A 12,106-nucleotide genomic window follows, 5' to 3' on the forward strand; every position below is an offset into this window, starting at 1 on the left:
CGCCAGACACCCGGCGAGCGGTGCGGAGCGTTACAGCCGGAAGAACAAGACACGGGGCGCACAGGCAGGCGGCTGACGTGAGGGCAAAGGGCGGTGTGCACACACAGTCAGAAGCCAGTTCCTGAGAGCCTGGCCGGGAGGGGTCACCGGCTGCTCACCGCAGAGGGGACAATGTGACAACCAGCAGCACAGGCCAAACACAGCGCGAGCCTTGGACGTTCTGGTTTCGGAAGCGAATACAGCTCATGAGGCAAGACATTCAGGGGGTGTAGCGCCTTCAGACGTTGCTCAGGGGTGCTCACTGGTGCCACAGGACAAAGACGGCAAAGATCGAGCAAGTTACCCTAAAAACAACGGTCCTGACTGCTGCACCCTAAGAGGAGAAACGCACGGGTCTCTCCGCGCGGGAGCCCGAGTTGCGCGCTTCTCCCCGACAGGGCTGCGCGTGGCCGTCAAGGCGTGATGCTGAGCCTAATGCCGGCTTGTGTTCTCTGCATCTGCCAGGCCCCAGGACACAACTTTTCAGGAAAGAAAGCTCATGTTTTAATTACAATGAAAGTTTTAATTTCACTGTGTTTCTCTTAATGGTTCAAAACAAGAAGCAGCCGGCGTTGGAAAGGTTATTCATTTATTATCCTTTCATCCAATAATTTATATGTCTGGCAAAACAGATTCCTGTCAGGTCCATGAACACCACACTGGCTTGTTCAGATTTCTGGATGAGAAAGACGGGGCCCGCAGCCCAGCTACAGCGTGGAGACGCCACTGTGCCGGGGGTGGGGTGGGGTGGTTCCAAGGACGGTGTCGGAAAGGTGGTACAGTCACTGGGCACGTGAGTTCCTGACTCTCCCATCAGAGGAAGGACGGCTGACCAACCAGGGTCGGAGAACAGCAGAGCTGCGGCGGCCCTAATAGAACGGCCTGCTCTGACCTCCTCGTTTAACAGGAAGGAGCTCGGTCTGTGGTTGGTGGCAACGATGAGACCACAGCCTCATTTCCCTGTGTCTCAACATCACATGCTCTGACTCCAAAATAAAAATACCTTTGAAGACGTAACAGGGCCAAAGGCGGCGAATGAGCCGAGTCTTAGATTTATCTGAAACACTGGCTCACGGAACGCCACTTCGTTTCAGCTGCTGAGCTCCCGGTCGTCAGTGCTGCCTCGCCTCTGTCGCCCGCCTGCTGGCCTCCGTCCACGCCAGCGCATGGGAACGCGGAGCCGCCTGTCCGGAGCCGCCATCGAGCACTTTTCTCCTTCTCTTGGTTGTGCCTGGAGGTCCTCATCAGATCATCTTCTGCAGGTTCTCTGGCTGTGGCTGAACCAAGAATGACCTCTGAGTTCTTGTTTGAGACGACCATCCAAGTCAAATCGGGTTTCAGTCAAGAGCCCAGGCAGCCAAGATGGAAACACCTATGCGGGCCAAGGACCCTGGAGGGCACGAGCTCGCCGCGAGCCTTGCTCACGTGGAAGGTTCAGGACGTGGCCGAGCCATCAGTTCCCGACGGCCAACTCTTCAGCAGGGGCAGCGAGCCAGAGTGGCCCAAGACCAGACAAGGGCCCGCACTGGCACCTGTCTGGAGGCCTGCGCGAGGCAACGACAGGCAGAACACCACTGACGCCCACAGGGCCTCGGTCACGGGCCGTGGTCTGAACTGGCATCAGTTCTAGAATTTTGAAATGTTTTGTGACCAGGGATTAAACTGCTGGACTTGGGAGGTAGGTTTGCAAATCAAAAGAGAAACATACTGGGTTAAAAAAAAAAGTGCCCCTAAGTTTGAAGACATGAGATGTGGTGCACGAGGCCCTAAATGGTCAAGACGCGTGCAGCCTCCCTCTGAGGTCAGGGTCCAGGTTGCACGGTCTGGCTTGTGTCCCAGAAGCTGTGTAAGAAACGCAGCATCTCAGACAGTAACTTGCTGAGAGCCACCTCCTAAACTCAGGGCTTCTCTCTTAGCATTTCTCTGTAAAACAGGTACACGTGAAGCAGTGCAAGTTATGACGTGGTTCCTCCTCCAGACACACAATATAAAAAGCAAGACAGATGGACAAACAGAAGCAGACACAAAGGCAAACCAGGCGGCCTCACGGCCACGTCACCAAGGAGCACCGTGAAATCTCATCTTCCTGCTCTGCTTCTCCCTCAGCTTAAAATTCTCGTGCTCTGGTGGCCAGAGGGGTTAGGTGTGACTATAAAACCAGGACCTCAGACTTGCAGGCGCGAAGCATGAACCCAGCTACACGGATAATCTCGGTCCTTCTCTAGAGGCTGTTTTACAGGCAAGTCACAAACAAACAGCTGCAGGATTGGCAAGTGTGCTTAAGAGAATCAGAACAGAACTCTGGAAGAAATCTACCCCTTCCACCGCCGTGAAGTTCACGGTAGTACATGAGACCCAGCGGCCCAGGATCCAGCCACTGCCACCCCCGGAAAATGGGGGAAAGGGCAGACTGTACCAGAACCTACTAAAGCTGAGTTTAAAATTCTGCTATGTTTCATTCCTACTGAGACATCTGAGAACTCAAAATAACTTCCTGCTATCCCAGGATCTCAGAGTTAAGGGCATCTATTCCTGACCCAGGAAGAAGCACTGCCTTAGTTGAAGCTCATGATCTTGTCTGTAAAGCACTTACATTTGAAACAGTAACCAGCTTTGCGCTCACCCTGGGAGCAGTTTGCTCTGGAATGTCATGGTTAAGACAGGCTCGCGGGGGCAACGCGGCCCAGGATGTCCCTGCCTCCCGGGGAGAAGCGAGGGTCGCAGAGCAGCCAGACCTGTGTTTTCCATGCTCACCCTTTTTAACGAAGTGGGTTATCTGAAGGGCTCCCCGAGAGAGCCAAGGGGGCTGCTGGTAAGGAGCAGGTCCCAGGCCAGGCCGGTAAGTCCACCATCGGGCAGCCAACTCCCGTGGAGGCGTCCAGCTTCGCTCACCGGGTGAGGGTGACCCACAGGTGCACTGAGCCCAAGGCGCTGTGAGGAGCAGCCTGCTCCCCGAGCCCCGCTGGGGGCGTGGCCGCGGTCCGTGCAGGTGAGGGACGCGCCTTCTCTGCACCGACAAACGCGGTGCGGACGGGGCTGGGTATACCCTGGGGTGGGGTTAGTTACGCCCGGATGAGAGGTTAGTTATACCATAACTGTAGACCGGAGGCAGAGCGGCAGAGGGAGCCTAGGAGGAGATGAAGGCTCGGGGCGGAGCCGCTCCCGCGCCCAGTGTCCAGCGCCCAGGCCCGTGTGTGGTCACAGGAGAGGCCCCTCCCCCCCCCAGGGCCAGGACCCACCTGCCGGGGCTCCGTCTGTCCCCCAGCTCCTTCTGCAGCTGGGCGTTCTTCTCCTCCTCCTCCAGCAGCCTCCGCTTCACTGCCCGCAGCTCCTGCTGCGCCTCGCACTTGATGTCGTTGGCCACCACCACTGCCGTCTGCAGGTCCGCCTGGAACCTCCTCCACTCCTCCGTCTCCTCCTGCAAGAGCCAGGGCCCGGCCTGCGTCAGACGGGCACCGGGCAGGGCTGCCGGGTCCCCGGGGGCACCGCGAAGGACTGGCTCTTGTGGCCTGGCCCGTGGGGAAAGGCCGGGGGTTGGGGGGACTGACCCTGCATGTCAGTCTCCAGACCAAAACTGAAGGTCGCTTGAACTTCCCTCCCGCCAGCACCATTTGTGGTTCCAGGGCCCAGGCCAGCAAACAGACTCTACACAGCAGGCCGGAGAGCAATCAGGGTACTTCTCAAAGGTTTCCAAACCCAAGTTCATGGGGGCGCCCCCAGTACAAGGACGCAGAGGGTCCTGTCCCTGCCGCGCCCACGTCTCACCTTTATCTGCTTTGTCAGAGCCTTCAGCTGCCTCTCCAGGTCTGACTTCTGTTCCTCCAGCTTCATTACATTGCCTGGGAACAAACAGGGCAGACAGGTGTCAGAAAAGGTAAAAGACTGGGGAGAAGCTCAGCTCACGGGCGAAAAGCAGCCCCCGGGTCGGCTTCAGGCTTTGCGGTCCCCCTCGCTCATCCCAGCTGGGCAGCCTGAGCACGGCAGCCGGAGGTGGCAGGGCCCTCCGAGCTAGAAAACGGGATGCTTTGGGGAACACGTGGTGTTTGGTTAGGTCAGGCCCTCGCACGACGGCTGGGCGGCCGCAGCACCGCGGGAGGAGCCCAGAGACCCGCTCACACTCACAGGCTGGCGCCTGGCCTCCTGACGCTCACACAGGCGCCCTCAGTTCCTTCCCTGCTCCAGGGGGAGGGCTTTGCTAACACAGGATGCAGCTGGTCATTACTGTTCTGACTTTTGGACCGTTTCTTGAGTCATAGGTCTTTTTTTTTTAACTGAAGCATGGTCAGTTTACAATGTTGCGCCCATTTCTGGTGCACAGCGTAATGTCTCAATCATACACATACACACATGTATTCCTTTTCATGTTCTTTTCCATTACAGGTTACTGCCAGATAGTGACTGTACTTCCCTGTGCTGTACAGAACAAGCTCGTTGTTTGTCAGCTTTACACGTAGTACTTAGTATCTGCAGATCTCAGACTTCCAGAGTTGTGGGTCTTAATTGGAGTTAAACCTCCAGATCACTTGGGAGGCTTTTCAAAAGCGCAGATGTTCAAACGCAGACTCTGACCCATGGAAGTAGGATCTCCCAGGGCGGCAGGGTCTGACGGGTACATTTTAAACAGCTCCACCGGCGACGTGACTCCCTCTCCCTCATTAAGAACATCTTTGGGAGTTCGAGATGTGCAAATACAAACCACTATATAAAAAACAGATAAACAACAAGTTTCTTCTGTACAGTACAGGGAACTATATTCAATATCTTGTAGTAACCTATGATGAAAAAGAATATGAAAATATGTATGACTGAAACGTTATGCTGCACGCCAGAAACCAACACACTGTAAACGGACTATACTTCAATTTAAAAAAAAGGAAGAAAAACTTGGAGGGCACTATGCTGAGTGAAATAAGTCACACAGAGAAAGACAAATGCTGTATGACATCACTTCTCTGTGGAATCTAAAAAATACAGCAAACCAGTGAATATAACGAAAAGCAGCAGACTCACAGACGGAGAGCACAAGCCAGCGGGGAGCAGCCGGGAGGGGCAGGACGGGGCAGGGGAGTAAGAGACACAAACTGTGTGTGTGAAGTGCATGAGCTCCAGGGACATCCGTGCAGCACAGGGAACACGGCCAGCATTTTATAGTAACTATAAATGGCGGGTAGCCCTGAAAAACTGTGAAATGCTCTGCTGTATACCTGAAACATATAAAATTGTCATCAACTATACTTCAGTAAAAAACTTGAAAAAAAAAGAATTAGAAACTTAAAAAAAAAGGACGTCTTCAGCCCCCCTCTGCCGCCAGTTCTCTCCACGTTGCGTTCAGAGTCGTTTTGATTTAAATCTGATCGTGTCCGTAACATCTAATTGAACTTCTTCACTGGGTCCTCACCACCCCTTCCAGAGCGGCAGCTATCAAGGACGTGAATCAAAATTACCAGACAAGCTTCAGAAAAACCCACACGTGGTCGTGCTCTACTCATCAGTTCAGAGTCACGTGTGGGGCCTGAGAATCCACGTGTGGGGCCGGCACTGCAGGTGAGAAGCACTCCTTGACTGTCCGCTCTCTGCCGCTCCCAAGGAGCCCCGGTCTCGGGCCGGACTTGCTCGTGCCCGCGTCCCCGAGTGAAGACATCTAATACACCTTCGCACCTGACAGAAGCTAAATGCTTCTCAGAAGACGCGTGGTTGTGATGATCTGCAACCTGGGATAAGTCCCCATGTGGCCGAGGGCGCGGCCCTGACGTGCGCCCTGTACGGTAATCACATGCTGCTTTCCTGGTGAGTCCGTGCTGTTTGGGGGGGATCTGGGGACAATGCAACCGAATTCTCAACAACAATAGAACAAAAACAAACAAAACCAGGCTCCTCCTGTTTGACGTCGCACTTGCCTGGTCTGGCGCCAGGTGTTCTGCCGTGTTCCCAGGCATGACTGCTGGGAACAGCCTGGATGGCACTGACAGAACGCTCTGTGGTCCAGCCGCATTTCCCAGGATGGAACCGCAACGCTAACCAATTCATCAGGGTGCAGCCTCGGCTGCCAGTTCTCACGTTCGAGGCAGTTCCGTAAAGATGCTGGGCACCTGGAATCAGAGAGCACTGAACGCTGCTCCCCGGGCAAAGGCGTGTGACGCCCCCGCCAGCCTCTGGTCCCAATGGTTTCCTCCAGCGAAAGGCTCTGTGCATTAAACAGGCTCGCTGGTCCACGTCCTTGGATGCTGGAGACCCGCTGGCCCGCAGCGCCCTTCACTGTGTAACACTCGGTGGGGATGTGAAAGATGCTCCTGCCGCCTCCTCACCTGTCTCACCTGCACTCTGTAACTTCCTCTGCTGAGGGCTCCGCCCGGCTGAGAAGGCTCCACACGTTCCTGCGGGAGTGACTGCAATTCCTCCGGTTTTGGTTCACAACCGTGTTATGTGCTACTTTTTTTTTTTAAATCTCATGAATCCACCAATGTTGCTGCTTTCCCATCTTCTGCAGCCCAGCACCTTCCAGAGCAGCTCACGGCCAGGTGGGTGAAGCTGCCCCCCCCTTTGTCTGGGAGTTTTCACGACCACAGACAGCACTGTGCCTTGGGCCTGAACAAACAAGCCTGTCACCTGACGTGCGGATTTCCTGCACGAGGCGCACTGCAGCTCTCTGGCACTGGGGACACCAGGCAGCGTTTCAGGACAACACTTAGGGGCCATTTTGAACAGCGACATCACCAACATAAAAGCACAAAAATGCAAACAGTGTGCCCCTAAATCACCTGCTGACAGTCTGGGCTGAAACAGGAAGCATCACCTGGCCCCACCTGAGCTGGGGGTGCATGTTGGGAGACTCAGATTTCCCACTGCCCTGCCCACGTGCGCCAGGGACCGCAGAAGTGCCCTGCGTACTGACGCTAGGGTCACAAGTATGGTTCAGCAGGCAGGTGAGTTTGCCAACGTGGATTCCATGAATTACCAGAACGGACTGTACCCGTTGGGGAACTTTTCAGGCAACCAGCCCTGCTATTTTCGGAAGGCTGGTGTCACTAAAACCTCTACACACTAATTCTTTTGTTCTGAAAGGAAAACACATTAGATGCGATCATTTGATAAGGCTTATGTGGACAAAGCAGGCAATGTGTAACTAATCTCTTTTAAAAATGTCCTTCCCTGTTCAAAGCAAGCAAGCTCACAAATAAGCCGTCTGCAGGTGCCTCCTGAGAAAGAAGGGGCAACATCTGTATCATCTGATACCTCACAGTCAGTGGGACGCGTTCACGGAGCTGTTTTTTCCCGAGGCCAAGAGCACACCCTGTTCGAATCAGTTCGACCCCCCCCCTTGCCGCCTTTCTGTCGTCAGATCCCAAAGGCAACACCTGTCAGCGCCTGCCCTGAGGCCACACATGGTGCTCCCACGCCACCGGCTGTCCACCCATCAGCCGTCTTCTCTTCCGTGTCACCTGCTTTCCAGCTGAGCTTAAGGGGATCAATTATCCTGTCTTCCCTCACGGCCGTCCTCCCCGGGAGAGCAACGACACTCAACAGGGAGAACTTTCCCCAGCACCTCCCGTCCCAGTCGCCCACGGCAGCGGGCTCCTTCCACGCCCGGCTCACTCGGGACCCACGCCCGCCCGAGGCTTCGCTCCACTTACTTTCCAGCTCACTGATGAGCTGGTTGTTGTGTAACTTGACAGCTCGGTGCTGCTCCACCTGGTCTTCCAGCTCGAATATGGTCTCCTTCATGTCTTTAATCTCCGCGTCACTCTCCGACGCTTTCTCTTGCAGCTCGAGGCTGGTCCTGCTCAGCTGCTCTGCCTGATGGTCGCATATCTCCTTCAGGTAAGAGTAATCCTTTTCCACCTAGAATAAAAGCGAGGGTCCCGGGTCACCAGGCGTGAAAGAGTTCCCCCCACGTCAGGGTCAGGGCCACCAAGGCAACAGCAAAGGAAGCTCCTGGCACGCGTGTGCCCGGCCCCAGGTCTGTGTCCTGGCCTCTGAAATAGCCAGGGCTACCGCTACACGGAGGAACGTGATGGATGTATGTGGCCAAGTGGGAGGATTCTGTGCCCCTTCCCAGGGCATAAAGGAAGCTGCACGTTTCAACATCGCTCTTTCCCGCACCTACCGCGATGCTCACCAGGCCCACATCCGCTGTGGAGCAGCGCCCCCTGCTGGTGAGCCGGAGACCTGACACCCTGCAAGCCCCACATGTCCCGCAGTCAAGCACCTGGGGCGACGGTGTTCCTTTAGAGGAGGACCATGTTAACGAGACAGTTAATGTGATGGCAACACCAGCCCACGGAAGGCTTAGAACAGAGAGGTGCGCACACCAAAGAGTGCACAGCACACTTATGTCACCTGTGCAATTTTCACCATTAACCAGGCACCAAAGCAGTGGTTAAACTTTGCCACGTCTGCTGAATCCTTTTCACTTTCACAGGATTTGTTAAAGCCTCGACCCACCCTCCCACCCCAGAGGCCAGCATGTGCCCCTGAAGCTGGCATGTGCTTGTTCCTTGAACGGTTTTCCACTTGCACTTGGATGTGTCTGGGATCATGCGCAGTACCGTTCTGGACGTTTTAAACCTTTCACACACACGATGCTACCCTGCACTGTGCCTCTGCAGCACCCTGTGCCCGTCTGCAGTGTGTCCCACGCGAGCATGTGCTTATCCTGTGTCCTGTGTGTCCTGTGCTGATCACGCTGCTGTAACTTGTTCTCAGCTGTGTTTCTGCAGTGTATTCATCACGACACACAGTCCTAGGTCACTACTTCAAAGGCTGCGTAGTATCTTATGGTCCCAACATACTGATTATTTTATTATTATGAACCATGCCCTGTTTGAACAGTTCTTTATTTAATGTTACTGAATAGCTGTATATTAACCAGGTAATGTATAAGCTTGATACCTAATAGATTTTCTCCTAGATTTGAGAGGGGAAGTCTCTGTATTTAATACATTTTTCCCCAGTTGCATTTAATGTGCAAAGCCTTCTGGGGACAGAGCTCTGTGTGGGACAGAGAGCCGGTCTGCTGTCTGCACCAGTGGACCCCTGGTGCCCACACCGTGTCAGACCTGCAGGACGTACCTAGTGAACATCTGATGAATGAACCAGCAGGCGCTGGAAGGCAGGACTGCCCTGCTTTTCGATGGGGAGGTTGTGACGAAGGATAAAGAAGGAAGGAAGGGAAGGAGAAGGAAACCAGCAGGGAGAACTGGGCGTGGCAGAGACAAGGCCAGGGTTGATCTGTGAACCCTGTGTTGTTTTGGTGAGAAAGGTGTGGCTCTGGACTGCAGTGCAAATCACACCACTGCAGCGGCGGTCAGAAGCCTGAAACCCGCTGCGCAACAGCTGCGTGGCTGAGGGTGTGGGCCTGGAGCCGGGCTGCAGAGGTAAGTCCCAGTTCCTCCCAACCAGAGCCTGGGTTCTCTCCTTGCCCGACCTCGGTCTCCTCATCTGAACAACTAAACGACACAGTCAGGAGTGCGGCACAGCGCCCGGCACACGGTAAGCACGGGACAGAAGTCATTACTTCTCTCCTGACTGCCTTATGTCTCCGAGCGTGTGGTACTAGACGGCGATGCACTGCAGGTCCAAGAAAACCAAAACACACGGAAAAGACCAAGTCTTCACCCTACGACAGCTACTTCAGTAAACAGAAGACCACCTTCAAGGAGAAAGAGGAGGGGAGAGGGGCGGAGGGATAAATCAGGAGTTCGGGATGAGCAGACACACTGCTGTATAAGATGGGCAAACAACGAGGTCCTACTGCACAGCACAGGGCACTGTGTTCAATTTCTTATAATGACCTATAATGAAAGAGAACATGAAAATACAGGTACATATGTTAAGTATGTACATGTATGACTGAACTGCTTTGCTGCACACCTGAAACGAACACTGTTAATCGGCTACACTTCAGTAAAAACTAAAATTTAAAAAAAAAGGGGGAGCAGGCTGATGTCCAGCAGCCTGTAAAAAGCAGCCACAAAGGCACCTGTGAGTCCTGCATCGAGTCAGACCCTGGCTTTCTGCAGAGCAGCTGGGCTCACTGTAACTGAGCAGACTTCAATAAAAAGAAAAAGAAAAAGAAGAAAGAAAGAAAATGCCAGTCCCTAAGTAGTTCCACAGCTCTCCCGCAGGGGCTGGGTGGTCACAGGCAGGTATTTTTACATTCATTTTACAGAGCAACTAACTAATGGGCAGAGAGAGAAATGAAACCACTTGAACAGAATGCTCCACTTCATGCAGCAGCTCAGACCGGCACCGTGCACTCCGAGGTTCCCGGCCAGGTTCAGGACTCCCCTTAAAAAAGAGCAATCACTTTCATACACCTCTCATCTTCGAACATCAGCTTTCTCTAGAAATGGGCTGTGCGGAATTGCATCACAAAATAGGTTCAAGTGAATTTCCCAGGAGCATCGGTCCTCCCTGGAGGGGGCGGTGAAGGCTGGTCCCTGAGCTTGGACCACCACCAAAGGCAGACAGCAGCAGAGGCCACTGGGGTGGGACGTCCTGCAGGGCTCGGCCTGAGACACACGGGGCTGGAGTCTCGGCGAGGGTCACCACCTTTCCTCTGGCCTGTCAGACACAAAACCGAGGAAAGGTACTGTCACAGGTCTGCTCCCAGGGAAATAGGCTCTGAGACGGCTCGGCACAAAGAATCCACTAGAGCACTCTGGGGACCCACCCCTGCGGGGGCTGGGGAAGTCAGACCCGGTGGAAGAGGAGGGGGAGCCGCGGGGCAGTCACAGCAAAGGCTCAGCTGATCCTGTGGGGGCCCTGCACTGGGGCACCCTGCAGAGTCGCCCCAAACTGAAGCAGGGCCTTGGCCTTTCTCCACCCTCCCCCGCTGTGGGTCGGCCAATGGGTGCAGCTACCCCAGGGAAGGAGGCAGCTCTCCCCACAGACAGCAAGCCCTGGGCAGAGACCCCAGGGGGCAGTCAGCGGCCATCACCACCCGCGGCTGGGGAAGGGCAGTCCTGGGGGCCTGGCCGGGCACCCCGCCCACTGCAGACACTGCAGAGCATCCCTGGCTGGCCACCATCCCTCCGGCCCCACCCGGGTGCCCGGCTGAGTCCCTCCGGCCCCAGTGCAGGTGGCTCTGCCTGTGCCCTCCAACCACTGCAAACCGCCTCCTCACTCCTTGGTCAGGCAGAGAACTTGCTGTTCTCTTCCGGCAACATTCCTGCCATCCCCGCCCCCACCAGCACACCTGGCTCACTCAGAACCGCCCCCTCCATCCCCTGAGATTCCGGTTATAAATCAAACAACAGAACATGTCTCGGTGACTCAGGTTTTCGCTGTGAGTTCCTCTTTTTCGTCTGCGATCAAGCAAACATCCCTAGTTCATCGAGACGCCACCGGCTGCTTCCTTCAGACCCGCAGGCTCTGGCTGTGCGCCTGCCGAGCAGCGGAGCCCCCAGCTCTGCTGCGGGCGGTCTCTCTGCTCCATCTTCACGTAACCAGGAGGCAGTGAAGGTCAGTGGTTGAGAACAAGGGTTCTGGGGGGTGGAGCTCAGGGGTGGAGCCCGCGCTTAGCATGAGGGGTCCTGGGTTCAGTCCCCATCCCTCCATTAAAAAATAAACCTAATTATCCACCCCACTCCCAAAAAGCGTAAGAGTTCTGAGTCAGACCCAGCTCCAAATCCTGGTCTTCACCAGTTAACGAGTCAAGCCTAGGGACGCAATCCTTCTCTGCCTCAGGGGCCTCCACCGAAAAACACTGGATGACAGAGGCACCTACAGCCCGAGAGCGCAATGATAACGGGAGTTGAGCGCTGCTGTAAGGCCGAGGGCGCCGGCGCGGGACAGCACCGGACAGCAGCCGGTGGCGCCGGTAACACCCGCCGCCCCGACCTTTACCACTGACACGCCCTGTGACACTAACGTGCCTCTAGCCCCTCTCTCCCCTAATCCTGCTGCAGGTTCCTCTGACAGCGCTCCTCCATTCATCCATCCACTGGGCTCACCCAGCGAGCATCGCGGGAGACGTACCAGCCGCAGAGCTAAGAGCGCACCTAGCGTGACAGTGGGTGCGCGGGCTGAGTAACTTCGCCGTGAGGAAGGTGTTGCTTTCTGTTTG

At 55.3% G+C, this 12,106-nt stretch overlaps 1 protein-coding gene across 9 annotated transcripts in view; it reads right to left on the minus strand.

Annotated features, from left to right (window-relative positions):
* Window positions 1-12,106, minus strand: part of SPECC1 (sperm antigen with calponin homology and coiled-coil domains 1) — a 190,029-nt gene that overhangs the window by 54,341 nt on the left and 123,582 nt on the right. For all 9 annotated transcript variants that reach the window (XM_072938472.1, XM_072938474.1, XM_072938473.1 and 6 more), the window contains 3 exons: window positions 7,671-7,878; window positions 3,805-3,878; window positions 3,279-3,457 (listed from right to left, as the gene is read on the minus strand). In XM_072938472.1, the coding sequence (XP_072794573.1) occupies window positions 3,279-3,457; window positions 3,805-3,878; window positions 7,671-7,878 (461 nt within the window). The remainder of the gene's footprint in view (window positions 1-3,278; window positions 3,458-3,804; window positions 3,879-7,670; window positions 7,879-12,106) is intronic.

This window comes from Vicugna pacos, chromosome 16, assembly GCF_048564905.1.
Source record: "Vicugna pacos chromosome 16, VicPac4, whole genome shotgun sequence".
NCBI classification, from domain to species: domain Eukaryota; kingdom Metazoa; phylum Chordata; class Mammalia; order Artiodactyla; family Camelidae; genus Vicugna; species Vicugna pacos.